This window comes from Lacerta agilis, chromosome 1 (genome assembly GCF_009819535.1).
Source record: "Lacerta agilis isolate rLacAgi1 chromosome 1, rLacAgi1.pri, whole genome shotgun sequence".
NCBI classification, from domain to species: Eukaryota; Metazoa; Chordata; class Lepidosauria; order Squamata; family Lacertidae; genus Lacerta; species Lacerta agilis.
Window position 1 is genome coordinate 20853920 of NC_046312.1, and position 27825 is coordinate 20881744.

At 42.2% G+C, this 27825-nt stretch overlaps 1 protein-coding gene across 1 annotated transcript; it reads right to left on the minus strand.

The window, feature by feature from the left end:
* Nucleotides 1-126: 126 nt before the first annotated feature.
* GOLGA5 (golgin A5) lies at nucleotides 127-27825 on the minus strand. Its single transcript, XM_033140791.1, is given in 13 exon segments — nucleotides 127-990; nucleotides 3673-3736; nucleotides 5020-5125; nucleotides 7202-7427; nucleotides 7888-7986; nucleotides 11063-11206; nucleotides 12842-13012; nucleotides 16994-17197; nucleotides 17849-17972; nucleotides 20052-20271; nucleotides 21307-21525; nucleotides 23773-24383; nucleotides 27774-27825. Coding segments are annotated over 12 exon segments (2223 nt in total). The 5' UTR covers nucleotides 24338-24383; nucleotides 27774-27825; the 3' UTR covers nucleotides 127-909.

The window sequence follows — 27825 nt, forward strand, 5'->3', positions numbered from 1 at the left end:
TGGTTGCTTTTATTGCCAGCTGCCAACCCCTTTAATGATGAATCCCCAACATGTTTTTTGAATGTGTTTGAATTTATAAATAAATACGTTCTATTAAATGAGCATGATGCTAAGATCGATACCATGAAAATTTGAAGACAGGAAAGATTTAATAAGGCAACCGATGGGCAATGGCAGAGATGCAAAGAACGAAAGGCACTCAAATCTAACAGTTGCATATGTACACGACTATACAGGACTATCAAAATATGGTTCAAAAATATCAGTTTTCTGCATTACTATGGATGACACATTTCCAAAATTCTGAAGGACCAAAGTTAAAGCAATGCATAATATATTCTTTATTTCTCTTTAAAGCTATTTACAGATAAGGTAAATTCTGAGAAGCAGCTGTCAGGTCTGTGGTATGAGAGCTTATTAAAGAAAAGCTAAATGTATATTTACAAAGTTAAAAGGTGCAATAATGAATGAAAGTTCATTTTAGCTTCTAATTACAGTTAAGTTTCCCTGATTAGAGCCCATTTCCTGCAGGATCAAAAATACAGTGTGCCCCAAATCCATATATATACGTTTCAAAAAATGGTGTTGCTCTACACAGGCTTCATAAGTGTGTGCAACGCTAAGGGAGTGACGAAAGACAGAACAGAGGCTAGAATTCTTTGAATAGCCTTCTCCCCCAGGGATATGGCTTTTGTCTCGTGGAAGTGAAAGATACTTAAATTAGATCACCTGCCAAATAATTTAAGTTTGCCAAAGTAGCAAGGAAACAAATGCAGCCGCTGTCCTGTTTTTCCCCAATGCCAAAACCCCTCTCCCTTGCAAAAAGTCAGCTGTTGGGGGGGGGGGTTCTCCTTGGCCAATGAAGGTTACATAAACAATCTAAGTATGTTTCTGTTCCAGAATTGGGTTTTATTTCCCACTTGGATGATCATGATGCATTTCTGGGGTGTAGGTGAGCAAAACAATCATGACCCAGAGGTGAAGCAGTGCCTGGCAAGAGAGAAACAGGAGTTAGTGCACAACACGATGAACTGTAAGAAGCCCAAACACCCTGGGCAGTATTCAATTACCGCATCCCGCCAGCAAATGGATTTCATCTTGTAGAACTGGACTCTCTGGGGGGCCCCCCATGCACACACCCTTTCCAAATCTGCTCCAGGTGTTTTGGGGGAACCCCTAAAAAAGATTTAGGGAGTGAGCAGGGAGACAAGAGGGGAAGAATGTTCTGGTGGAATGAGAGACTTAGTGCTATGTTGGATCCCACTCCTGATGTACAGTTAGGAGAACTTCATCCAATTCCACAAAGGAAACAGCAATGGGACATGTGCTCCCCATAAAATCTCACAAGTGCAGATGGGGAACTTGCATTGGCTGGGGGGAAATGCCATAAGCACAGAGACCCATTTGCATTTGAATATCAGCTCTTCCGCTGAGTTCACCTATGCATACACAGGGCCATTCCATGCTATCCTTTCATCTGCTTTTTGAAGGAAAAATAGGAATGCCCCATAGATGCTTATGTACTGGAAGTAAGCTAGGCAGAAAGAGAAAGAGAAAGAGAAAGAGAAAGAGAAAGAGGAAAGAGAAAGAGAAAAGAGACCACTTTAAAGTAAACCCAGGCAGCTTATTGGCCAATGGAGGATTTGAACTCAGGTTTTCTCAATGTTCTATCTGTTGCATCACACAGGCACTCTACCTACCCAAGATGCCAAAAACGGTTAAAGCAAAAGCTTTTGGAGCAATACAAAATAAATGAATTCTGACTTTTCCCCTTTTCCACCAAACCAAGAAGGCGCACGCTTGCATTAGTCACGACAAGGGCTCTGAGCGATGGCAAAGTAAAGTGCAGTTTCAGACACGTTATGAAAAGCCTTTCAAATACTACAGTGACCTTGTGAGTGTCTCCTGTGGGCAGCGACAATGGCTGCTGAAGAGATTATAGATTACATTGTGGAAAGGCTGAACCCCCGCTGATAAAAACTGCAGGTGCTAACTGAGCTTGGATATTAATCTAAAGATTTTACTGTTAAGTGGGAGTGGACTTTTGGGTCTTGAATAATTTTAAAAGATGGAGGGAAATTAACATGGCCCATCTGATTTAATATTTGGAACTGGCATGGGGGGGGGAACAACATGTAGGTGTTCAGCTGAAGTGTTTTTCTGCCCCCTGCAGTACGTCACTATTGTGAAGCCAGAAAAATGAAAATCTCAGACACTCAGTAATAAGCTCTCTCGAGAAAGTCATTTTTTCGACAAGTGGAGAGACCAAAAGAAGACAGATGAAATTCAAAAAGGGATTGCTTATATAACAAGGCAAGATACCACAACAAAGCACAGGCTGAAGTTCCCTCTAGTGGAAAAGGACAGGAGTTTTACACGCGCTGGGAATTAACTCACCCCTGTAGAGGTGAAACAGATGCATTCTTTTGGGACAATCATGGCATACAAAAAAAAAATCTTATCTGTGGTGATGATAGAGCAGCAAAACAATGATGATAGAACATCTGGTTTGCATGCATTCTCAGCACCTCCAGGTAGGGTGGGAATGTCCCTTGGCTGAAATTCTGCATGGTTCCTATGCTAGTCAGTGGAGACAATGCTGAGCTAAATGGGCCAAGTAGCGATGCGGGTGGCGCTGTGGTCTAAACCACTGAGCCTGTTGGGCTTGCCGATCAGAAGGGCGGTGGTTTGAACCCCCACGATGGGGTGAGCTCCCTTTGGTCTGTCCCAGCTCCTGCCAACCGAGCAGTTTGAAAGCATGGCAGTGCAAGTGAATAAATAGGTACTGCTGCAGTGGGAAGGTAAACGGCATTTCTGTGCATTCTGATTTCCACCTATAGGATGGTACTGTATGCTTTAGCTGCAAGGAAGCTCTGAGATAAATAGAAAGGATCCAGGCAGCAACAGCGGCAGAATCTGATTTTGTTTTGTTTTGTTTGAATTAGGATAAAAAGTATAATTTTTATTATTAAAATCTTTTTTTAAAAATTAAAGTTTGTTGTAGGTCTAAACATTGATAAGGTACAAAGAGAGGCACAACTATGGCAATACAGCTCCAGGGTTGTAACCATAATGTGGTCATTCTCCTGAGCTTCCTGAAACAAACAGGCACCAGCCTCCAGCTTGTTTGCTGTGATGGCCTTGGGGTGAGGGTACAGAACAGGATGTTCAGTTTCCTTTCTTAAGGCAGTCCCAGGTGTTCAACCCGAGTGATCTTCCCATGAAAGCTTATCTTCAGGGGTGCCATGTGCCTGTTTCAACCTTTGAAAGTTCCTAGCTCCCTGTGCTGCAGCCGCCGCCACAGGGCTTCCATTTTGGAAATGCTGCTCTGCCAAAAGCAAGTGTTAAGTCAAACAAAGCAACTACTAATGCCAGAAACGGCACATTGCTACTTAAAGGGAGCAAACTATTATTACTAGAAGTTAAGAGCCAACTGTAAAACTGCACTGAAGCACGAGACCTTTTTTAAAAAGGCAACAGCCACCATCTATTGTGCTGCATGATTCCAAGATGCAGCTTGCATAACCTACTTACAGAGCATGCTCAGCTGCCAACGTTAATTATATCCCATTTTTCTTGTACATGCCACTCAATGCCTGTCAGATGAAGATTATTTATTATGTAAGAAGGAATAAAACTGCTGTGCTTTCAAAGTAGGCTAAACAGACTCACCATATAAATGATTACAAATACCCTTGCGATGGGATACCGTCGTAGAAAGATTCCAAGTCGAATGCTGCAACCAAATGCAATATCAACATTAGGGAATAATATATGGTTATTAGCTTGCAGCCATGAACTACTGTTGAAATCATTTCTGGAGCAGTGGTTAATTTTTTAAACAACAACAACCTGGTAAGACAGGGGCTGGCAACATGGAGCCTGTGGGCACTCCTGACATGTTCCTGGCAGGTTCCCATCCCCTGCTGAAATTAGGCTTGAAAGAAGCATTCTGCCAGTCAAGAGAATAGGTTGCAGTATCCAGAGGTGAGGCTTTGGGGGGGGGGGTTGTATTCCAGTAGTGGGTGGGGCAAGGCCCACACAAAATAACAGACAATGGACATACATTTAAATCTTGGTAACTAAACTCAAGTGTCACTTTCTATTTTCTCCATTAAAAACTTTGTAAAAAAAAAAAAAGCCACTCTCTCCAGCAGTTTATCTTTCCTGATTGCACGAAAGGCAAAAATAACTCCAGAATCCTACCAAAAGAAGCTGAAAGCATCAATTCACAGCAGAGAGCTAATCAAAGCTTCAAACTTCTAAATACAACTGCATCCTGGAAAATTCTTGCATGCAATAGCAAAATGCATGGACGCATTTTGCATGTTCACAAAGAACGAAGGTCTACCTCTCTGCTGAGACATCTCCCCCTCTTCCTTGACCTTCTTGTAACAGAACTTCTTACAGAAGAAAGATCTGTAATGGCACACTTTGCAAAACATCAAACCCTTTCCATCCCAAATGCTCCCTGTTAAATAGCTGATGGGCAGGAGAGAACTTTCTGGATAAAATTTGGCTGTGGTTCATATCCACCCTGTGGGTGGGAGTTCCTCAACCCAGCTCTAAGCCATCAAATGGGGCATGAAAGAACAAAGCATTTTAGAGTTTCCTGCATCATACAGCTCCACACAGATGGGGATAGATTCTGAAATCCCTATAAGAGGTGGTTGATCTATAGGCCTTATCTCTTTACAGAGACAACTTTCGTTTGCTTACATATGTAACTTTTCAAGATTAACACAGAATACCTTTTGAGGTTTCAAAGAGTAAGGAGAAATGGGACAATGAGAATGATTCCTGCCCCACCAGAGCAATGACGGCAGAAGAATGCAGATCAGTGGGCTTGTAGGAGAGAACGAGGAGGGCTCTTTACTTCTAAAATGACCACGTACCAGATTCAGAACCTTCACCTCACCGGTTTTTCAGAATTACGTTTATATTACTAGCCGATACTGTAAGTAGACGGGTGGGGTGGGGAGGGGAAGGCAGAAAACCACAATGGCTTCAATTCCTCACCTAAACTGATCTATACTGCTGGCAGCCTTGCGGACTCTGCCATACATTCCTGCTGCATTAACATCAAGATCACTAAAAAGGACAGGAACATTTCGCATGCGTGCACCTAGATTAAAAACAATTAAAAAAAATTAGTAGCAGAAAAAGAATTGATCAACCAGTCGGTAAGACTGAAAATCCACATACGGCTTGACATTACTGTGACAAAAAGTGAAAAGGGCTATAGTCCTACTCAAGAGCAGACCTATTGACATTAACCAACATGACTAAGTTAGGTCCCCTCATTTCAATGATTCTACTCTTAAGTAGAACCTATTGGGATACCACCCAAACACAACACTTGAAGGACCCAGCTTAGATGCTACTTGATTTCAACAGCAAGCTCCTATTTTGAAAGTCACACCGAGTGCTCTGCAATGGAATAAAAATCCCAAGATATGTGCACACACAATTGGGATAGCAGAAGGAGCACATGTTAAGCTCATGTACACAGATAAATGAGATTCATTCTTTTTGGGGGAAATGCTCCGACTTAAATGTAGTAAGAAGGGGAAGAAAATATACAACACAGGCCCAACACTTCTGCAGGACTGGAAAGTGACTAAGGAGTTTTAGCTATCTTGATTGCAGCCAAAGGACGAATTAAGGTTGCCATCATAAAGACGCAGTTATTCAGAAGTAAGCCTCAATGGAAAGTGTATCTTATTTCAGAGTAAACTGGTGCTGCACTGCATTTTGAAAGTACTTCAAATATAGTGCTAAGCAGAGCCAACTTGCTCAAGTCATCCATAGCCTTTTACTAAACCAGTGTGGGTTTTCTTTTAACTCTGGCACCAGACACCTTGTTTGTTTCTGAGTCCTGGACTGTGGTACCCTAGTCCAGATGATGGGATTAAATCTGTTGAGTTGGACCGTTTGATGCTTGGGGGTGGGCTGCTACTGCCTTAGAAGAGTGCTGAAATACTTTATATTCTGAAAATTCTCCTACAACTCTGTCAGGATGAAAGACTTCCCTTGCTAAAATAACTTTTGATAAGATGGAATGTCCTGTTGAGTTTATTGGTTGCATTAAGAACATCAGAACATAACGAGTAATGAAATTTCTTACTGGGGACAATTGTGATTAAAATCCACATTTTTATGTGTCATTGATGAAGTAACTGATTAATTACACTCAATTGACTGGCTCACACTTCTTGTCCCACACAACAATGTTTTGTAATTTCTAATAGGTTCAAAGTAGAGGTAGTAGGGGGTGGGCAGGCTAAAGATAGCCCCCAACCATGCATAATTATTTTGAAGTTTTTTTTTAAGACAAGAAAATCAAATCAAAAGAAACTTTTGGAGTGAAAAGAAATTTTAAGAGAAGCAAGCTAATGACTGCATAGGGTTTTTTAGTTTTACTATCATTAAGCATCTGACCACAACTAAATAGGAGTGGGGGGAATATTTATCATTTCTCAAAAGACTGAGCAAAATATACACGACAATAGAATCATGAAAGAAATAATCAAAGCTAAAGAAGGACTTCCTTTCAAGCTTAAACATTTCAAAAAGGGAAGGTTTTATTTTGACTACGTTGCAGAAAAGTTCAGGTATATGGCAACAAAATTGCTTGAAAAGAAATTGCCACCACCACCCCCGCCTCTGCCTCAATGTGTCTTCCTGTAGCCCACCGACCTCTACAAAAGGGCCAGATTAAACTTTCAATACTGGTTGTAAACAAATGTTTAACAATACAGTGGTACCTCTGGTTACGTACTTAATTTGTTCCGGAGGTGCGTTCTTAACCTGAAACTGTTCTTAACCTGAAGCACCACTTTAGCTAATGGGACCTCCCGCTGCCACTGCGCTGCCAGAGCACGATTTCTGTTCTTAACCTGAAGCTTTGTTTCTGGGTTAGAGGAGTATGTAACTTGAAGCGTACGTAACCCGAGGTACCACTGTAGTTCAATGAAAAGCCCTACGCAGTCATTGGCTTGCTTCTCTTAAAACTGCTGTATATGACCAACTCCTATGTTGTGGGTCCCACGGGATTCTAACTGAAGGGGAGGAAAGCAACATAAACTGCTTAGCTATCAGGTATTTCCCCAGCCTATCCATGTACTAACATGGATTTATTTACAATGCACACATCCTTAGTGAACACAATGGTTAGTCGTCAACATGCCTTCATTTTTACCTTCGCCGCCGTCGATTCCCACCATATTAATAGAGGCGCCATTTGTTGAAGGACCTTGGGCAGTCTTCAGCTGCTGCTCCAATCGCTCCAGCTGGTAGACTAAGGAGTTCTTTTCTGTGCTCAGATTCTCCAACATGGTCTGTTTCTGAATTAGTGTCTCCGTCAACTGATGGAGCCGATTCTCCAACTCTGATTGACTGCTGCTACCTAGTGTTTTGTTTGTCAGCTAGGTAGAGGGAAAGGGATAGAGGAGATGAAAACATATTGACTATCACATAAGAGTGGCATGAATTAAATCAACTTCTCTGTTTGGCTCTCCCTGAACACAAGCAATGATACAGAGCAATATCACTCACTGCACAACTTGAAGTCCCGAGCAATCCCAGGTACAAGGATGCCAGTATTTAATATAATCCATTTTTTTATTAAAAAAATAAACAATACCAACCCAACATCTGGAGCATTCCCACTGTGATGCCAGGCCAGTGTGATGCCAGCATCCCCCACATCCAAAGCATTTATGTGCTTTCACGGGAAGCTTTTGGGTTGTTCCAGCATCTAGCAGCAGTACGCTGGCTAATAATTCTGTTGTGCTACATTTACACTGCACCTTTCCTCCAAGGAGGTCAAAGGGTTTACACGTTTCTCCCCTTCTTATGAGAAGAATTAAAGTCTACTCAAGTTACCTGGTTTCTCAGCTTCTGAATTTCCTCTTCTCTGTCCGATATCCGACTCTGCAGAGTATTCTTTGTCCGGTACAGTTCTTCTTCAGTGTAACGTAGCTCCTGGAAAGAAATGTATCCAGCAATGATGGCTAAAATGGGATGGTTAAGCAAACTCTGCTTCCTTATGCCACTGACCAGGTCCCTTTGCTTTTTACCAATGGATTGTTGTTTCCACATCCACAGCTGAAAGGGTATGCCAGAGTTGAGAAAAAGCATGTTAATGCTATCCAAGGCTGAATAAATTAAGGACAATGGAATACAGTGCCAGCCATATACAGTGGTACCTCGGGTTAAGAACTTAATTCGTTCTGGAGGTCCGTTCTTAACCTGAAACTGTTCTTAACCTGAGGTACCACTTTAGCTAATGCGGCCTCCCACTGCTGCCACGCAATTTCTGTTCTCATCCTGAAGCAAAGTTCTTACCGAGGTACTATTCTGGGTTAGAGAGTCTGTACCTGAGGCATCTGTAAACCGAGGTACCACTGTAGATGAATGGCTGATCACACAAGAATGGTACAAGTGGAGACAGCTCCAACATGCTTTGTTTTCTTTAGTGGTGAAAAGCTGATGTTCACATCTAGATGTTCCCCTGCCTCATTTCTTTGCATTCCTTGCACACTGGCTTCATCTTATGTGAGTTCTGCATGGTGACAAAGACACCTACAGACTCCCAGTCCTGTCAGCAACATCCTCCGGGTATGAATATGGAAACAAATGAGCAGAACCTGATCGGGGCCCTTTTTCAGAACATGTCTCATCTTGGAAACTACAACTCAGGGCACTGTGAAATAGCACGAGTATGACACAGGATGAAGACTTTGAATGAAATGGGCCTGGGGGATCCATAATGATGTGTTTTAAGGATGGGGATTGTGGAGAAGTGTTTTGGCATTGTTGGCACTTAAAGAGTATGGACAGAAGCACCCTCCACCAAACTGGCAGGAACCACCCCAGGCTACCCAGTACATCAAATGTGGGGCTGCCTCTTGGAATACTAATACTGCCCAAAAATATTTTGTATGGTTCCAGAAGTACAATTTAACACTCTGTCAGGTAGAGAGAGTGGGAGTTTAGTGGCCACCTGCACTTTGGGAGTGTGTGTGTATAGGAGATTTGCCAGCTTAGGAGAGGGAATCTGAACAGCTCCAGTTTTTCATCTGTGAAATAAGAATTTGGTGGTGCTCACAACACTTCTTAGATTTCCAAAGTGTTTCCTTTGTCCCCAAAAGGCAGATGATCCTTGCCAGTCTATCTGAAAGGCCTGTCACTTCACAAGGACTGGACTGCTGAGCAGCAGAGAGGACATCTATTATGGAAACGGGCCTGAGTGAACTGACATTCCCCCTTGCATGCAATTAACATGACTGGGGGGGGGGGACTGAGGGGAGCTGTAGTTAACAATATCTGAAGGGCCACGGGTTCCCCATGCCTGCTTACGAGGGAGTTTGCACTACATATTCCAGACTTATTCTGCAGGCTAGAAAGGCAGTGTTTAAGCAACAAGTGCCTCTCTGGTCACATGCAGTAAGTGGATCAAGGGCTGCCTACCCTTGTGTTCAGTACTGCGATATTATTTTATTTATGAACATATGCATATACATACTTAAAAGTCTCTATATATAAAAACCCAATTCAAATTTGTTTGCACATACAAATGAACAAAAGTCATTAAAATGCATTAACATCATTTTCAAATCCAATAGCAAGATCTCTATTCTAAAGCAGGAAAGTCTTCAACAGATGCCAAAAGGACAAGAGCGATGGCACCTACCTGACATGTACAGTAATTGCTCTTTAATGACTATAAAGCAGGACTACACTGTTGGCAGATTTCATCCTCATTTTCAAACTATTTAACCCAAGTATTGCTCAGGAATAACAAGCACGAAGGCTGAAGCAAATTACACCCAATACTCATGTGCTAAAACAAGCCAATTCAAATGGATGAGCCAGGGTACATTTAAGTGTTTCCACCTCAGAGCTAAAAACAGACTGTCCATAAAACTGCAACAGGGCACACCATATGGCTTCATAATACTATAATAATAAACATTATGCAGCTGCCTTCCGAGAGCGAAGGTAGATCTTTTGCCTTTTCATTAGTTCAGCCTGCCACTCTCTAGTTAATATGGAATTTCTGGAAGGACAAGTAATCCTGCAAGATGGAGAGTTCCAACCAGGTAAAGCAAATTAAACCTTTTTCACTCCCTGTGACTTTGTCTTCATCTCACAACACACATGATGAAAACAAAAAACAAATGAGAAAGATTCATGAGATACAGGGAAACCGATCTGTTTCCAAGTGGGCATTGGTAGGACCTTTCGAATTAGGTTAGATTACAACATTTTTTGAGGGCTCTTCATTGACCTTGTCAAGGGTTCATAACATCAAAATAATGTCCAAAAGCACACCATGATTTCCATTAATGTATGAACACCATAGCTGTGGTGGTAAGCACTCCATGTCCCTGTCTGCAGAACCATGCAGTATTTCGGTTTGGTAGCTGGGGATTTTATGGGCTCAGGGAGTTAATGACCACCTACATTTGAGAGGCTCAAATCCTTGCAATTCTAGAAGTTGCAATTCTGAATTGCAACTAATCACCAAACTTAAAACCATGGAGAAACCTGGTCTGAACAAAGACATTGGATTCTTATCTCATTATACATAACAAAGCTATCTTTAGCCATCTCACCCCTTGCCATTCCCTGCAAAACTAATTGCAGCCATTAAGAGTTGTCAACAGGTTTTCCACACCTATCAGCTGATCACCCATTCCCACCACCCTTCTGAGTAATACCCCTCCCCACTCCCTCACTATATTTAAGGATCTGGTGACTTCTGTTTCAGTGTATCTGAAGAAGTGTGCATGCACACAAAAGCTCATACCAAGAACAAACTCAGTTGGTCTCTAAGGAGCTACTGGAAAGAATTTTCTATTTTGTTTAAATTTTAAAGTCTGTTTAATAAAAGTTACAATCCTGTCCTGCCTCCATAGACCTCATTCAGTAGGCTCAATAAGCACCTGTTAATCACACCTTCCTCAATTCCCCTCAGAAAGACATGCAGTTCACCAGCCAAAATTGTTTTTCCAAGTTCTGGGTAGCAGGAAATTAAGTATGGTGAAACGATAACCTCTCTCCAACATTACCTGTTTTGTCTCTCTAGTTCAGCTTCCACTTCTTGCCTGGATGCTTTTTGTGTTGCAATTTGATCCTGCAAATCTGAATCTGTTCTCTTGTGGACTCGGCTTTTCGTTATCTGCTGGGTTTCCATATCCCTGCATTATAAGGAAATGTTACTTATGTATGCAATTTCATAAATGGCAACTCTTACGAGCAGGAGCAAGTGCCCCTATCTTCATACGCACACAGAGCCAAGTTTCTCACAGGATCCCTCTTAGTAAGCACCAGCAACTCCCTGCTGGGAAACTGGGAGAGCTACAGTGCCCCACTCGCATCACCTCACCAGCCACAACTGGTTGCATGCGATAGCTGCAGGGTGTCCTTGCAACACACAACATTTCCTCCTCAGCAATTTGGCTTGTGCGCCAAGGCAGTCCCACTGGGAGCAACTCCAGAGGACTATGGAGAAGTGTGGCTAACTGCACATGCAGTCTCCTGAGTGATGTGCTGGTGGTGCTTCATTAGAGTACTGAAAAGGCCAACTTCTTGCTGAAGAGATTAGCAGAAGCTAGATAGCCGCTACTCAATTTCCTACACTGACAGTGGGGTGGACCAGATGTCATTTGAAGTCTCTTCCAGCTCTACTGCTCTGTGTATTTCTGAACTTCTATCTTTTAATCTATGGTGGCCAATGCTTCAAATCTCTCTGCCCAGTAGCTGGAGACGCCCAGTCCTGTATCCTAGGGAAAGGTGGCAGATGAACACACAAACACACACACACATTCTCTCACACACTCTATCTCTATGCATCCTGCCTGCCTCACCACAAGATCCTCTAATGGAAGCTCCTGTGGCCAATGGGTGAGGCCACCTTAAAGCACTGGGCCAAAGATAGCGTTGCTTTAATTTAATGAACAAGAAGGTAGCACTGGGGCAGGCAGATGAATTTTATTTCTCACATTTGTGTAATAACACTTTCCTTCCTTTGTATGCTTATCCTATTTTATCCTCACATAACCACCTTGCGAAGAAAGTTAGACTCAGGCGGCTGCTCATGGGTCACTTTGCAAGCTTTAAGGCTGAACTGGGCACATCCTGCGTCCAAAAGCAACACCCCAGCCATCTCATTATTTGTTGTAAAATTAAATTTATATCTGTCCTTCCTCTCAATGGAGCCCCACGGTAGTTCTCTTTTCTTTCCCCAAGCCATATTCAGTCATAAAAAATTAAACCTCCGGCATCTTAGGCAGTGTTGGCAAAGAGGCCTTGCCAAATCCCTGGAGAGCCACTGGCCACTCAGTGTAGACAATACTAAACTAGACAGACTAGCGGCCAAGATTTGGTGCAAGGCAGTTTCCACTGCTCATGATTCTTGTGCACATTAACCAACCTGGAACCTGCATTTCTGACCCCGTGCAAAGGAGAACAGGTCTGTTCCTTGATGCCACCCAGGCTACCTACAGAGAAGTGCGCCTGGCACCATCACTACCAACTTTTAGGCAACAGGAAAGTATGTTAAGACCTTTCCCATGCATTTGGTTCCTAACTGGGATCGAAAAGTATGACCACATGCGAGCCTGTAGTGGTGTTCATTTTTTAGTAGGTGAGGTAGGGTTTTGTCCTTTACTGCAGATGAGCACTTTTAGTAAATGCCATCATTTTATTCTTTTTCAGTGTTTGTTTAAAACTTTTTTTAATGTAATTGGTTTGAGATATTTTATGTAGTAAGCAAGAGGGTGGTAATAGTAGTAGTAATAGTAGTAATAATAAGCTACGGATGTTACAATACCTGCAGTTCTGTCCTCAGTTGCTGTATCTGCCCCCGCAGTTTTTGCAATTCCTCCCTTTGCATATCGTGCTCGTGCCTCAGTTCCTCCAACTCCATGATGCTTGTGGTTTGGCTATCCAGACCTTCAATGCCAGACCCTTCTTTCAGGCTGTTTATCAACTTCTCTTTTGACTGAGATTTAAGACATAATTTTACTATTTATATTAGCTGCTTAATTGTTGTTTTTTAAATGAACATTACAGCCATGCATAAAACAACCTAACATATAGAAGTAATGTTAATGAAATTGCAAAGTAATCACCAGAGTCTATGCTTGATTGCACACACTTTTCTTAAAAAAACACACCCTTACATTTACTACCCCAGAAGGGCTCACTTTGAATTTGGCAATAGCAGGACTTGAAGGTGAAGGCAGCTCCCTGTTGTGTCATCCTCAGCAGCTGTTACATGGAGGGATACTAACTCTGTAACTAGTTATGTGTTCTCGCCAACCAAACCCTCGCAGCTGGGAAACAACTGCTTTCGATGAAAGGGGTGCTGCCATGCTAGTTTTATTGTAATTATCGGTATGGTTTAAATATATTTTCTATATGTGTATTGTTTAATTTTTGTCATTGTTTATTTGTTTTTTAATTATTGCTTTTCTAGGTTTTTAGCAGTGATCCCCTTCATGGATCACTGCCTTGTCGTGGCGAAGGGGCTTGAATTACTCAGGGAAGCTATGGACAGGTCAAGAAGGACAGGTCATAGTGGAGGAGTTTTGGACCAAACGTGATCCATCTGGAGAAGGAACTGGCAAGCCACTCCAGTATCCCTGCCAAGAAAACTCCATGGACAAAGACAACAGGCATATAAAGATATGACGCTGGAAGATGAGCCCCTCAGGTCGGAAGGCGTCAACATGCTACTGGGGAAGAGCGGAGGACAAGTACAAGTAGATCCAGAGCTGATGAAGCGGGCTGGGCCAAAGCCGAAAGGACGTTCAGTTGCTGATATGCCTGGAAGTGAAAGGAAAGTCCAATGCTGTAAAGAAAAGTATTGCATAGGAACCTGGAATGTAAGAACCATGAACCTTGGAAAGCTGGATGTGGTAAAAAATGAGATGGCAAGAATAAACATTGACATCCTAGGCATCAGTGAACTAAAATGGACGGGAATGGGCGAATTCAGTTCAGATGACTATCATATCTACTACTGTGGGCAGGAATCCCGTAAAAGAAATGGAGTGGCCCTCATAGTCAACAAAAGAGTGGCGAAAGCTGTACTGGGATGCAATTTCCAAAAATGATAGAATGATCTCGATACGAATCCAAGGCAGACCTTTTAACATCACAGTAATCCAAGTTTATGCACCAACTACCAGTGCTGAAGAAACTGAAATTAATCAGTTCTATGAAGACTTACAACACCTTATAGAAATGACACCCAAAGAAGGATGTTCTTCTCATTATAGGGGATTGGAATGCTAAAGTAGGGAGTCAAGAGATAAAAGGAACAACTGGCAAGTTTGGCCTTGGAGTTCAAAATGAAGCAGGGCAAAGGCTAATAGAGTTCTGTCAAGAGAACAAGCTGGTCATCACAAACACTCTTTTCCAACAACACAAGAGACGACTCTACACATGGACATCACCAGATGGGCAACATCGAAATCAGATTGATTATATTCTCTGCAGCCAAAGATGGAGAAGCTCTATACACTCAGCAAAAACAAGACCTGGAGCTGACTGTGGCTCAGATCACCAGCTTCTTATAGCAAAATTCCAGCTTAAACTGAAGAAAGTAGGAAAAACCACTGGGCCAGTAAGATCAATCTAAATCAAATCCCTTATGAATACACAGTTGAAGTGAAGAACAGGTTTAAGGATTTAGATTTGGTGGATAGAGTGCCTGAAGAACTGTGGATGGAGGCTCGTAACATTATACAGGAGACAGCAACGAAAACCATCCCAATGAAAAAGAATGCAAGAAAGCAAAGTGGCTGTCCAATGAGGCCTTACAAATAGCGGGGGGAGAGAAGGCAAGCAAAATGCGAGGGGAGATCGTGAAAGATACAGGAAATTGAATGCAGATTTCCAAAGAATAGCAAGGAGAGACCAAGAGGGCCTTTCTAAACGAGCAATGCAAAGAAATAGAGGAAAATAACAGAATGGGAAAACCAGAGATTTGTTCAAGAAAATTGGAGATATGAAAGGAAGATTTCGTACAAAGATTACCACCATTAAGGACAAAGTGGAAAGGACCTAACAGAAGCAGAAGAATCAAGAAGAGGTGGCAAGAATACACAGAGGAATTATACCAGAAAGATATGGAGGTCTCATACACCCCAGGTAATGTGGTTGCTGACCTTGAGCCAGACATCCTGGAGAGTGAAGTCAAATGGGCCTTAGAAAGCCTGGCTAACAACAAGGCCAGTGGAAGTGATGATATTCCAGCTGAACTATTTAAAATTTTAAAAGATGATGCTGTTAAGGTGCTACACTCAATATGCCAGCAAGTTTGGAAAACTCAGCAGTGGCCAGAGGATTGGAGAAGATCAGTCTACATCCCAATCCCAAAGAAGGGCAGTGCCAAAGAATGCTCCAACTACCGCACAATTGCACTCATTTCACACGCTAGCAAGGTTATGCTTAAAATTCTACAAGGCAGGCTTAATCAGTATGTGGACCGAGAACTCCCAGAAATGCAAGCTGGATTTCGAAGGGGCAGAGGAACCAGAGACCAAATTGCAAACATGCGCTGGATTATGGAGAAAGCTAGAGAGTTCCAGAAAAACATCTACTTCTGCTTCATTGACTACACAAAAGCATTTGACTGTGTCGACCACAACAAACTATGGCAAGTTCTTAAAGAAATGGGAGTGCCGGATCACCTCATTTGTCTCCTGAGAAATCTCTATGTGGGACAAGAAGCTACAGTTAGAACTGGATATGGAACAACTGATTGGTTCAAAATTGGGAAAGGAGTACGACAAGGCTGTATATTGTCTCCCTGCTTATTTAACTTATATGCAGAATTCATCATGCGAAAGGCTGGACTGGATGAATCCCAAACCGGAATTAAGATTGCCGGAAAAAATATCAACAACCTCAGATATGCTGATGACACTACCTTGATGGCAGAAAGTGAGGAGGAATTAAAGAACCTTTTAATGAGGGTGAAAGAGGAGAGCGCAAAATATGGTCTGAAGCTCAACATCAAAAAAAACTAAGATCATGGCCACTGGTCCCATCACCTCCTGGCAAATAGAAGGGGAAGAAATGGAGGCAGTGAGAGATTTCACTTTTTTGGGTTCCACGATCACTGCAGATGGTGACAGCAGTCACGAAATTAGAAGACGCCTGCTTCTTGGGAGAAAAGCAATGACAAACCTAGACAGCATCTTAAAAAGCAAGACATCACCTTGCCGACAAAGGTCCGTATAGTTAAAGCTATGGTTTTCCCAGTAGTAATGTACGGAAGTGAGAGCTGGACATCAAGAAGGCTGATCGCCGAAGAATTGATGCTTTTGAATTATGGTGCTGGAGGAGACTCTTGAGAGTCCCATGGACTGCAAGAAGATCAAACCTATCCATTCTCAAAGAAATCAGCCCTGAGTGCTCACTAGAAGGACAGATCCTGAAGTTGAGGCTCCAGTACTTTGGCCACCTCATGAGAAGAGAAGACTCCCTGAAAAGACCCTGATGTTGGGAAAGATGGAGGGCACAAGGAGAAGGGGACGACAGAGGATGAGATGGTTGGACAGTGTTCTCGAAGCTACTAACATGAGTTTGGCCAAACTGCGAGAGGCAGTGAAGGATAGGCGTGCCTGGCGTGCTCTGGTCCATGGGGTCACGAAGAGTCGGACACGACTGAACGACCTGAACAACAACAACAGGTTTTTAGCAACTCTTAAGTTTATCCATAAGATGCCTTGAATCCTGTCAGGGGAAAAGGTGGAATGAGTAAGTAAGTAAGTAAGTACATAAGTAAATAATAATAATACCTGAAGGTTTTCCTTAGCAACCCAAGCTATCAGTAAAACATGACTGCATACGTATCTTTGTGGATAAGGCCTGGGTTACTTTGTATGGATATTTTATTTTTTATTTTTAAAGAGATAAAAAGGGGGACACACGACTCGGTATGAATTTTGATCCAATAAATTTGCTTCACCTGGAGTATGCGTGTAGCCTTTTGTTTGTAGTCTACCAGTTCTTGCCTAGCAGACTCCAAGCCGCTCTTGGCCATTTTGACTTGCTGCTGAAATTCATCTGCCCTCCGCTTCTCCTCTGCAGATTTCCTCTCTGCTGCAATGACTGCTTCAGCCAAGTTCTGACGCTCAGCTTCCAACTTACCGAGACGAGCCACATACTCGTTCTGCAAAGGAAAGATTAGTGTTTTTATAACAACTTCAAAACAATAAAAAGAGACGTAGAGGAAAAAATGAGAAAACTGGAAGGGACATTGTTGGTGGAATTGATTCCACCCCTTTCTCCCCACAGCTCTCCCCTGCGGACTGAAAATTGGCTCTGGAGGGTGTGAGAAAGAAAGAAAGAAAGAAAGAAAGAAAGAAAGAAAGATGACCCTGCAACATAGTGACTAATTATAACTATAATGTACAAATGCAAAGGCTGTAGCTCAGTGGCAGCACACAGAAGGTACAATCCCTGGAGTTGCCAGGCATTATTTATTATTGTTTCTTATTAGCCTATATAACTCTTAGTAACAAAATAGGCTTCCAAGCAGTTTACAAATAATAAAAAACCTGTTACACAAACCATCCATAATTAAGAGATAATATCTATATACAGGTAGGCCTGAGATGGACTCCGGTCTGAAAGCCAGGACACCTGCTGCCAGTCAGTGTCAACAATACTGACCTAGGTGGACATATGGGCAGACTCTGCATGAGGGGTGCTTAGGGAGGAGAAGCATTGCCAAGATTTGAAGGCACTTTACTGCATTCTGTCAATTGCAGTTCCTCAATCACTGAAGTGAAGCACCAGCTTCCAAGTTTGCTGTTCTAACCTGCATTTGTTTGTAGCCTTCCTGCTCCCGTCTGAGCGCAGACTCTGCATCATGTAATCTCTCTTGAAGAGTCTGGAGAGCTTGATTGTGCAGGCTGTTCCCTTCGCTGTTATCCTGTATTATTCTGGAGAGGAAGACAGCAAAGGTTTAGTGAAACAGATGTGAAGAATATCAAGACACAATTCATAGTAATGCCATCTTTTCCACAGTATTGTAAAATTACTTCTACTTTGGGAGTGGGGAACCTTTTTGTGTGTGTTGTGGACCAGATCCTTATCTGTCCCCGATCCAGCAGGCCAACTTTGACAGGTGGGTGCGAAAACTCACCTGCCAATCACGTGATTCCATTATGGTGCCAGACAATTGACTGGTGGGTTATCCTACCCACCCATGGGAGGCCCTTGCGCAAGCACTTAGGAACTACTGTGGAAGGGGCTTTGCCCGCCCTATGCTTGCCAGTGCTGAGCACATGGTGGGCAAAGCTGCTTTCTGAGCAGGGATGAGCTGCGCAAAGGGATGAGCTGCGCAACCATGTTCCCCACAGGGAAGTCTGTTGCACAGCAGGTCTAGCAGGCTTAGAGTCAACAGACATCAGCTGATGGGCAGTGACATGAACCATGCTGCATTATCCTATTTTTCACAATGATCCAGCTGCATCTCTGCCTGCCCCACATCTGACGTCACATCTTCCAGCAGGTGGGTACAGTTTAGGGGGGAGAGCCCTAACTGAACAAATCAGGACCTGAGCTGGGCCAAACTTGGCCTGCAGAGAAGAGGTTCCTTACTCTCGTTCTACTCAGTCCTATTCAACATTTTCTCCACAGTATTCTTCTAGTTTAGTGCCTAGCTTTCACAAAAAGTCTCAATTAAAAACAAAACAAAACACCGAGCCAAATGTTATATTGCATACTTTCCCTGTGTTTTTTCAAAGTTTATAAAGGGAAAATTAATCTCAAGACAAACAAACTACCAACTACATTTTCAAGTTTGTTTGACGAGGACAGTGACTGCATTGGGTTCTTTGATTCCTTTCATTTTTCCAGAGAAGAAAAACTCAACTTTACAAGACTCCTGCAGGATCAGATTAAAAGTCTCTGGTCTCCCATGAGAATCAACCAGATGCACATGGGAAACCCACGAGCAAGACAACAGCTCTCTCCTGCTGTTGTTCCCTGGCAATAAGTACTCCAGTGCATGTCATCTCTAACACTAGAGGTAACGTACTGCCACTATCACTAGTAACGACTGAGAGCCTTAACCTCTATGAATTTGTCTGAATTCAGCCCAGTTTCTACAAACCAAATGAAGGAGGAAGAGCTACCTTAAAACTGAACACTTCCCAATGCAGAAAATGCAGACAGATTTTCCATCTGTTCTGCTTTCTAAGTAACCGTCACCAGTACTACATAATGAGCTGGGCCTTAATACCTCAGGGAGCTTGAGAAACAGCTTGCAACACTGCATGATGATGCTGTTATTGAGAAAAACAAGAGGTGCAATGAGCTCACATCACCCCCCCCCTAAAAACCCTGAAGGAGCCTGGATTGATGCATTTCAGCCAATGGGCTTTCAGGAGCTGCCCATTCTCCACCTCCAGAGAGGAACTGCACATTCCAGTGAAAATTAGGCCCTATTTAAATGAGCCACTGTTCTGGGGTGGCTCCCACATCACAAGGGACATAAGATTTCCACACAGTTTGGGCAGATTCCATGGTTCGAAACCACACCTGCAGATGTCACAGATTAGGTTTCAAAATCATGCAAGCTGGCCAAACCACATGGAAGCAACTCTGGTAGTTGTGGCAGCAGCTTCTACACCACTAAATTTATCAGTTGAATCAGGCCCTCAGCACAGCATATGATGAGCATTCTCATTTATAGACAGAAGTACCACCACTGGAGCAATCTGATTGATGCCTTTGAGGATAAAGCCAATGATCAGGTTATTGAGAGATACAAAAATGTTATTAGCAAAAGGGATCCATTAAGAGACAGCAAGCCTAAAAGACCTTGATTTCTCTAATTCTGGGTTTCTCAAACTTGGGTCTCCAGCTGTTTTTGGACTACAGTTCCCATCATCCCTGACCACTGGTCCTGCAGGCTAAGAGGAATGATGGGAGTTGTAGTCCAACAGCTGGAGACCCAAGTTTGGGAAACCCTGCTGTAGTTAAAAAATAATAAGGCAAGAGGAATAGATTAGTACCGTGATTTTTCACTCTGCACTGTTTCCAATGCTTTAGTACGTGAATTGAGAAGCTGATCGGCTTCCTGTAACCTCACTTTCAGGACAGCCAGCTGGGAATCCTTGGCGGCAACGGCTTCTGTCAGATCATCCACTTGAGCTTGAAGTTCTCGAATGAGCCTGTCATTGTTTGAATGGTCGACATTCCACTTTTCAACTCTTGCTCGGGCACTGTTTAATTCTGCAAAAGTTTAAGTCACCAGACATCAATGTGAGTGACAAGGTTGCTTATCTAGTTACAGTTTTGCCAGTGATTAGAAATTTGGATACTAAATATGAAAGTAAATAAGCAGTGTTTGACCACATTGTCCCAATTCAGATATACTGGGCAGTTTCAAATCAACATGCCCCTTCAGCACAAGGATTTCCACTTGTGCAATGGAGCTCCCCTTCTCCTCCTCCTTAATCTGTTCTGAACATTCTCCAGCCCCCCAGAGCAGATCTGGGGAGGGTGCGGTGAAAGGAGAGGGGAAGCAGCATTGCACCAGTGGAAATCCCTGCACTAACAGGACACATTTCTTGGATACCACCGACTTGTATCCAGACTTTGCTCCCACCAACAAAAAGAAGGAGGATGCTTTTGTCAGCTCCCTTTTAGAAGAGCATTCCTTGGAGCGTCTTCTAAAATATGCTACGGAAGACTGGGGAACCCTTTGAAACAGTGCAGTGGGTGGTGCTGGGGACAAACGCGGCCTCCCCCAACTGCCCTGCCTCTTTCACCACAATCCTTCCGCTGGATCAAAAAGCCATCCATGGACAGAAGTAGTCCTTCTGTTTGTGGAGGGCGAAGCCTGGATGAAACCCAGTGTTACAAATTTCTTAAGTACAGTTAGGAAATGGGGCCTATGAATACCTGAAATAAATAAATATTATTATTATTAAGCAAAACAATAGAAATGTGTAAAAAAAAAAGTCTTAAGGACTGAAGACACTTGTAAAAATACAAAATAAGGTTCTCACTAGCATGGAGAATCCAACAAAGACATTCAGGAGGGAGAATATGTCAGTATAATATGTCCCTGCTATTTCCTCCAATGGGAACTCTGGATCCAACCCCATGTCAATAATAATACTTGGAATTTTTACAGCATGTTTCAAGTATTCAGAGTGCTTTACATAAATTATCTTAGCACCATTCCCAATCATTTGCTATATTACCCTCAACCATTTCCAAAGGTGCTAATAGCATGAAATGTCAAAGCTATAAATCCTCTACCTGTTTGTGTTTCTTTGGCTCGCTGAATTAATGATGCCATTTCTTGATTTAAAGATTGCACTTCATTCCGCAGAAGTTGATTCTCAAGGCGGAGATTGGACAACTCGTGCAATTTCCCATCACTAGGTGCGAGGCTGGGGTTAGCTTCTGCAGTTGGCAATGGGTCTTTTTTAACATCCACATCAGTCTCCAGTCCAGAACTGGAACTATCCAGAGTATCTGTATAGAAAGCCACATTTAAAGCAAGCACATCTCTTTGCATACAACAGCGCAACCCTATGCCTGTCTGCTCAGAAACAAGCCTCACAGAGGCTCCTAGGTACAGACTCCCAGGTAGTCTAATGAAATACAATTATCTGCCATAGCAGTCAGACACACCAGATATTTATTTTTTTTAAATGTCTACATTACTGCCACAAATACAAAGATACCACCTTACTCCATAGCCCTGTTTGGGTGTTCAAGCCTCACACAATTCCAATCACCTGATGGGAGTGGAGCTGTTTTCAACGGCCCTGTCCTAACAATTGTGCCCTGTTGGAGGAGTGTGCAAGACTTAGTGGGCCAAAAGTTGCATAGGACTGGTGTTGGTTGATGATCACTATGTGCATCAAAATTGACCATTTTCATCACCCCACCAGCCTGACTGACTGTTCAGTATGCCTTCGTAGGAGCACATTGCCATTTTTTTTTTTAAATCCAAAATGATGTTCACCGCCATGCAGGAGACACGTGTGAAACAGGATGCTCCATCTATTTTTCCCCCCTAACGTGCTAACCAAAACAAAGCCCAAAACCTAACCTAATTGTCACTGGCACAGTAAACAGATGCTAGCAAAAGCCAAGACATGGTACCCCGATTCCTGCATTCAGCTCTCTGCATGGTAGGAAATGCAACATGGGAGAGAAAATGAAAGCCAAATGAAAGTGCAAAACTGCATGCAGAATATTTGTACACTTATGCATGGTGAAGGTTGGGCCTACCAGGAGGAAAGGGGAGGTGGTCAACTCAGAATTAAAATGAGAACAGGCCCACAGGGTGCAAATTCCCAGTAAGAACTCCAGTGTAATGAAATGAATGGGAAGCACACAAAGGAACAGCTCCTGTTCACTACAATAAAACATGCAGAGGAAAACTCAGTGGGTTCTGCCACTCATGCTAACTAGCATGCTTTTCTTCCCTAGGCACCCAAACATCTTGAGCCAAACCTAATGGACAACGGATGCTACTTTTTAAGTGCCAGCTTGCATTTCATAATTTTCAGCTAACTAATACAGTACACAGAAAATATAAACTATTTATTACTATCATATTAATTTATACTCTGTCCTTCCTCTCAAAGATACAAAGACCTTTAAAATTAAGAGCTGCTATTGTGTTAACTAGAAAAACTCCTTATAGATTTGATCATTGTTGAAAGATTGACCGATGCCACTGGCCAAATATTTGAAGTCTCGCAAAAAACCCAAACATCAGGGGATGGCAGGGAATTTCAAAAAGAAATGGTACTTGCAGCACACATGTACCAAGGAAGCAATGCTAAGAACATAAGAGTCAAACATGTACTGTTTTAGACAACACTGGGCAGCTGCTTGGCAGCTTGTGAGGGGTCAGGCAATCAGAGGATAAAGCACCAGTGCTGTTCTGGTTGTCAGCACATTTCCAGGCCCAATTTAAAAGCTCTGAATAGCTTGGGACTACATTCTTTGAAGGATCACCTGCCACCTTCAAGAAGAAGGGTTGAAGGGTTGCAGCGAAGTAGTATAGCATTTGCTTTGTATGCAGAAGGTGCCCGGTTCAATCCATGGCATCTCCAGGTAGGGGTGAGAATGTCCCCCTTCCTAAGACAAAGGAGAGCAGCTTCCAGTCAGTGTGGACACTACTAAACTAGATGGACCAATGGTCTGACTTGGTATAAGGCAGATGTACCTATATGATCTTACTAAGGCCTTAAGGTAAATTGTGGAGACCCCTCACATGGGTCAATGGTAAGATCTAACAGGCTAGAAGACACAAGAGACAGGGCCTTTTCAGTGGGCCCCATCATATTAAAACTCTTTCCTCTGGGGTGTTTGTTTGGCTTCCTCACTTACCGGTAATTGTTTTTAAAAGGGTTTGACTGTTGAAAACCCCTTTTTATTGAATAATGATGCTGGTCTATATTTCCAATCCGGAATTTTAACTGCTGCTACTGTTTTATTGATGGCTTGTAGAAAGTTATTTTAAGTTTTAGTTTTCATGAGCTGAACTGTATCTTTTTAATTTGTTTTACTAATTTTATTGTGAAACCACCTTGAGGGGGTTCCCCCCCCCCCAAGTGGCAAGCAGAAAAATCCTAAAATAAAATCCTTTAATAACACAGAAATCAGAATTTGCACATGTAATCATCATAATAAAGGCCAGAATCCTCTCACCACTACCACACTTTAACATATTCCTTAACCTCTGTAGTTATGCTTAACTACCATTGCCTTGACTCCGAACGGAAGTGTCTTCACCGGTTTTGACACTCTGGCAACTTGCCGACACGGAGCTGATGCTTGAAGTCCGAGAGTGATTTTGAGAAGCAGCTGCTCTGCTTTTCTCTCGTTTAAGGTCCATTTTCCCATTTGGTTCCTTTTCAGAGCTATTGAGAAAGTCAAAAAGGAGTTCATCGTTGGGTTCAGACTTTTTCCTTCTCACAAACTGGGAAGACAGTCTGGGCATGGATGCTGCCTCTGTGGAAGGGGAAGATTCCATGGATATCCTGGATGATGCTTTAACATTGGCGGTTCCTGCCAGGATTGTTGCCTTTTGATGTTTAATATTATCTGCTGCTGAGGAGACAAAGCCAGACTTAGATGATCCTTGATACTGCTGATCCTGAGTCTGTTGGTGCACTTTGGGGAACTCGCCGACATCATCCAAGGTACTATTGCTGTAATTTGCATTGCCAGAACTCTCTTTCTTACTCAAAGCAGATGCAGCACCTTGATCCACCTTGTTGAGAAGGTCTTCTGCCTTTCCAGCCAAGTCAGCAAACCAAGACATAATGAAAGTAAAAAATTATATGGAATTTGAAGATCCAATATTCGCCCTGGTGGGAGAAGAAAAGAGTCAAACAATGGGATTTTTAGATCACACATAGATTTTTTTTTTTAACTAAAGCATTCAGCTGGTATTTCTTTCAGGTTGCCACACAAAGTCAATTTTGTAGAGCTTGGTGGAGGAAGTTTCTCCATCACTACATAAACCGGAGCTGGAACCCAACAAATCACCAAGTTAACATTTCTTTTATTCTTTAAAATTATATCCTCAATGAAAGTGTCAGGTAGAAAGGCAAAGCCATCTAACGTGGTACATTTATGGAAAGCATCTTCATTTCATTCAGCAGTACTTCTAGAGGCAGCCCCACAGGACATAGGCTATGGGAGCAAATCCATGGGTTTCAAAACAGATCTAACTCAATCACACGGAAAGTAAGAATGCCCCATTCAGTGAGCAAAAGGGAAGAGTGGGGGAGAAGTATACCTTAGTTGGTATGAGACTCTTATTAATTTCAGGGTCATGGGTTCAAGTTCCACATTGGGCAAAAAAAAAAAAAATCCTGCATTGCAGGGGTTGGACTAGAAGATCCACATGGTCCCTTTCCAACTCTACAATTTTGTGACCCTGACTGCTCTGGTGGAGTTGGACTATGGGGACATAAGCTATGAGATGAAGAAAGATACACCTTAGCTCCACAAAACACTATTTTTGCTCCACAAATCACTATTTTCTATGAGATTATGGAAGATCTGGCTGTAAACATGTGTATTGGATGTAATGACATAACATTTGGTGCTTGCAGATGTATGTGTGGATTTTGAGAATTATTAAAAGCAGACAAATGGCAGACAGATTTACACAACAAGACACAATTCACTGTGAAGCTCTTCTGTGCAAGTCATGCTGAAATCAATGGAAGCTGTGCCAGAGACAAATTTGGACATATCAGCCTTTTTAGTTACAATAAATCCAAGTGGAATTCTATATTAGATCCGTTCAAATGCCAGTTTTCTACAAGGAGGAAGGTTACAAAACAGTACTGGTTTAAGTATTTATATATAACAAGTTCATCTACCCCACTGCTGGAAAATGTGACCAGAAATACGAATAAAGATCAGTCCAAAATATTAATAAATTTGTTTGGTTGAGTTACCACACATCATCTAGGGTCCATCCACACAATAATTTATTCTTCATATGAGCAATTCTGGCCTCAAAAAAAATGTTACATTTCTCTAGGAAACACTTATAAAAAACCAAAAACTTTCTAAGTGTTATAGAGCTATTAAAACATAAGAGATTCCCTCTCAGCAGGTTCACAAGCCAATAAATATGATACAAAAGGCAAAAGGATGGAGAACAAAGAGGGAAGCAAGCAAAATTTAGAAAGTCACAGTAGAGTGGTATAATAAATAGTAATAATAATAATAATTATTTTATTATTATTTATAGAGTGGGGGGGGGAGTACTGCTGCTCCTCTACCCAATGGATGGGGCCAGGTTAGTCTCCCCCAAGCTATGATATTCATCCAAGGAGGCAAATGTGTGAAAACAATCACAGAAACAGGCAGGCAACACCAAATCCTTGGATCATGGCAGCAGATTTTTAAACCACTACCATCATGAAAACAGCTGCCAGCCATACCAGTGATTGCTCTACTCATGTTTTACATAAATGTATTCCAGGCCTGGGGATGGTTGCAACTGCACATCTGGAGGAAAAAACAACACATTTTGTTAAAAAACACACACACCCAAGTTACCTTTAAATATATAGCACTCTACAACTGTTTTTTTTTTTTTTAAGAAAGCCACAACCTTGGCAAACCCTTTCCTGTTATGTAGATTAAATTGTGTAGGTGTTTCTTCTAGTGAACAGGAGGGACATGCTTCAAGAATAAAACAACATGTGGGTGGGTCCAGGGGTTGGTATAAATACTGAGATGTGCATTGTTATTTGCTCAAACTCCAGTCAGTCAGTCAATCAACAATACTCCTTTTCTCCTATTCTATTTGTTTGCCTTTTAAATTTTAATCTTGCTCATCGGATTCCGCTCTGCCAAAGGCTCCATCTTTTTCCAGAGATATTACCTCAGACTTAATTTCTGCCCCATGCCCTCACTGCAGCCAGTAAATTCCACAATGCTTCCAACCCTCTTCTTCCTACCTCCTATTTCTTTCTATATTTGACCCACACATTCCTCTCTATGCAAACCACCTCACCTCCTTAACAAAGAACAGTTCTATAATGGCAGTAATTCCACCACAGAAGGTTTGCCACCTTTTTAAAATTTTTGCCTGGCCAGGCTCCTGTGCCTTTTCCTGCTGAACAACAATAAGCTCTTTTTTTGGAAGGCAGAATCTCTATTTGTGCTGCAGTTCTCTACGGGTGGGGTTCACCTGCTAAATCTCAACTTAGTACGCAATTAGCAGGTTACTTACCTTCTGATTTGGAGCCACTATGTGTCCTTTCTAAAAGAAGCTCCTGAGAAGCCAGAGGGACATTGCTGGAACAACTCTTGAGTTGGGGCAACTGGCTAAAATGTTTTAAACGGTTCTAATTTTGGTTCCTCTGTTTTGTTTTTGTCGGGTTGATGTTGGTTAAATGTTTAGTGAGGGTTGGGGGTTATTTTAACTTGGGTATAACTGTAAACTGTTTATTGTTTTTATTAGTGTTACTTATCATTGGTTTCTATTGATTTATTGGTTGGTTTGTTGATCATATAGGATTATTTTTTAAAAAATGTTTGATGCTTTGTTGTTTTTTTATAGATGTTGTAAGCTGTCCAGAGTTACCGGGGAAACGCAGCAAAATGGACGGGATATAAATTAAACTGTTGTTGTTGTTAATAATAATAATAATAATAATAATATCATTATTATTGTTTTACACTGAGTATCCTCTCTCTCTCGCCAATAATAATAATAATAATTGGCGGGAGAGAGAGAAGAGCCAGTGTAAAATAGTGGTTAAAGCCTTCAGAGAAAGGTGGGCTTTAAAGAAATGAATAACAACGACAACAACAACAACAATAATAATGGGGTTTAAATAAATTAATAATAGTAGTAGTAACAGTAATAATAACGATGGGTGATGATGATGCCAGGCTAAGACCTGGAAGACCAGGATTCAAATCCCCACTCAACCATTAGGCCCACGGGTTGATTTCGAGCCTCTCAGCCTAACCTACCTCGCAGGGCTGTTGTGGGGATGAAATGGGAGAGCGGGGAGAAGCGTGTGAGCGACCTTGGGCGAAAAGGAAGACTATAAACGCCGGTGTAATCATAAACATCAAATAAAATCGCAATCGCGCGGCACTAGCCGCTCCACAAGACACAGCGTAATTACACCACAGTAGATAACCTAATTGCAATTATTATTACTATTATTATTATTATTAGGTGTCCAAACCCCGCTCCCAGGTAGGCCTCTGCTTACCCTCGCGGCCTCACTTCATGCCGACTCCCACCCCAGATCTCCGAAGCCAAGG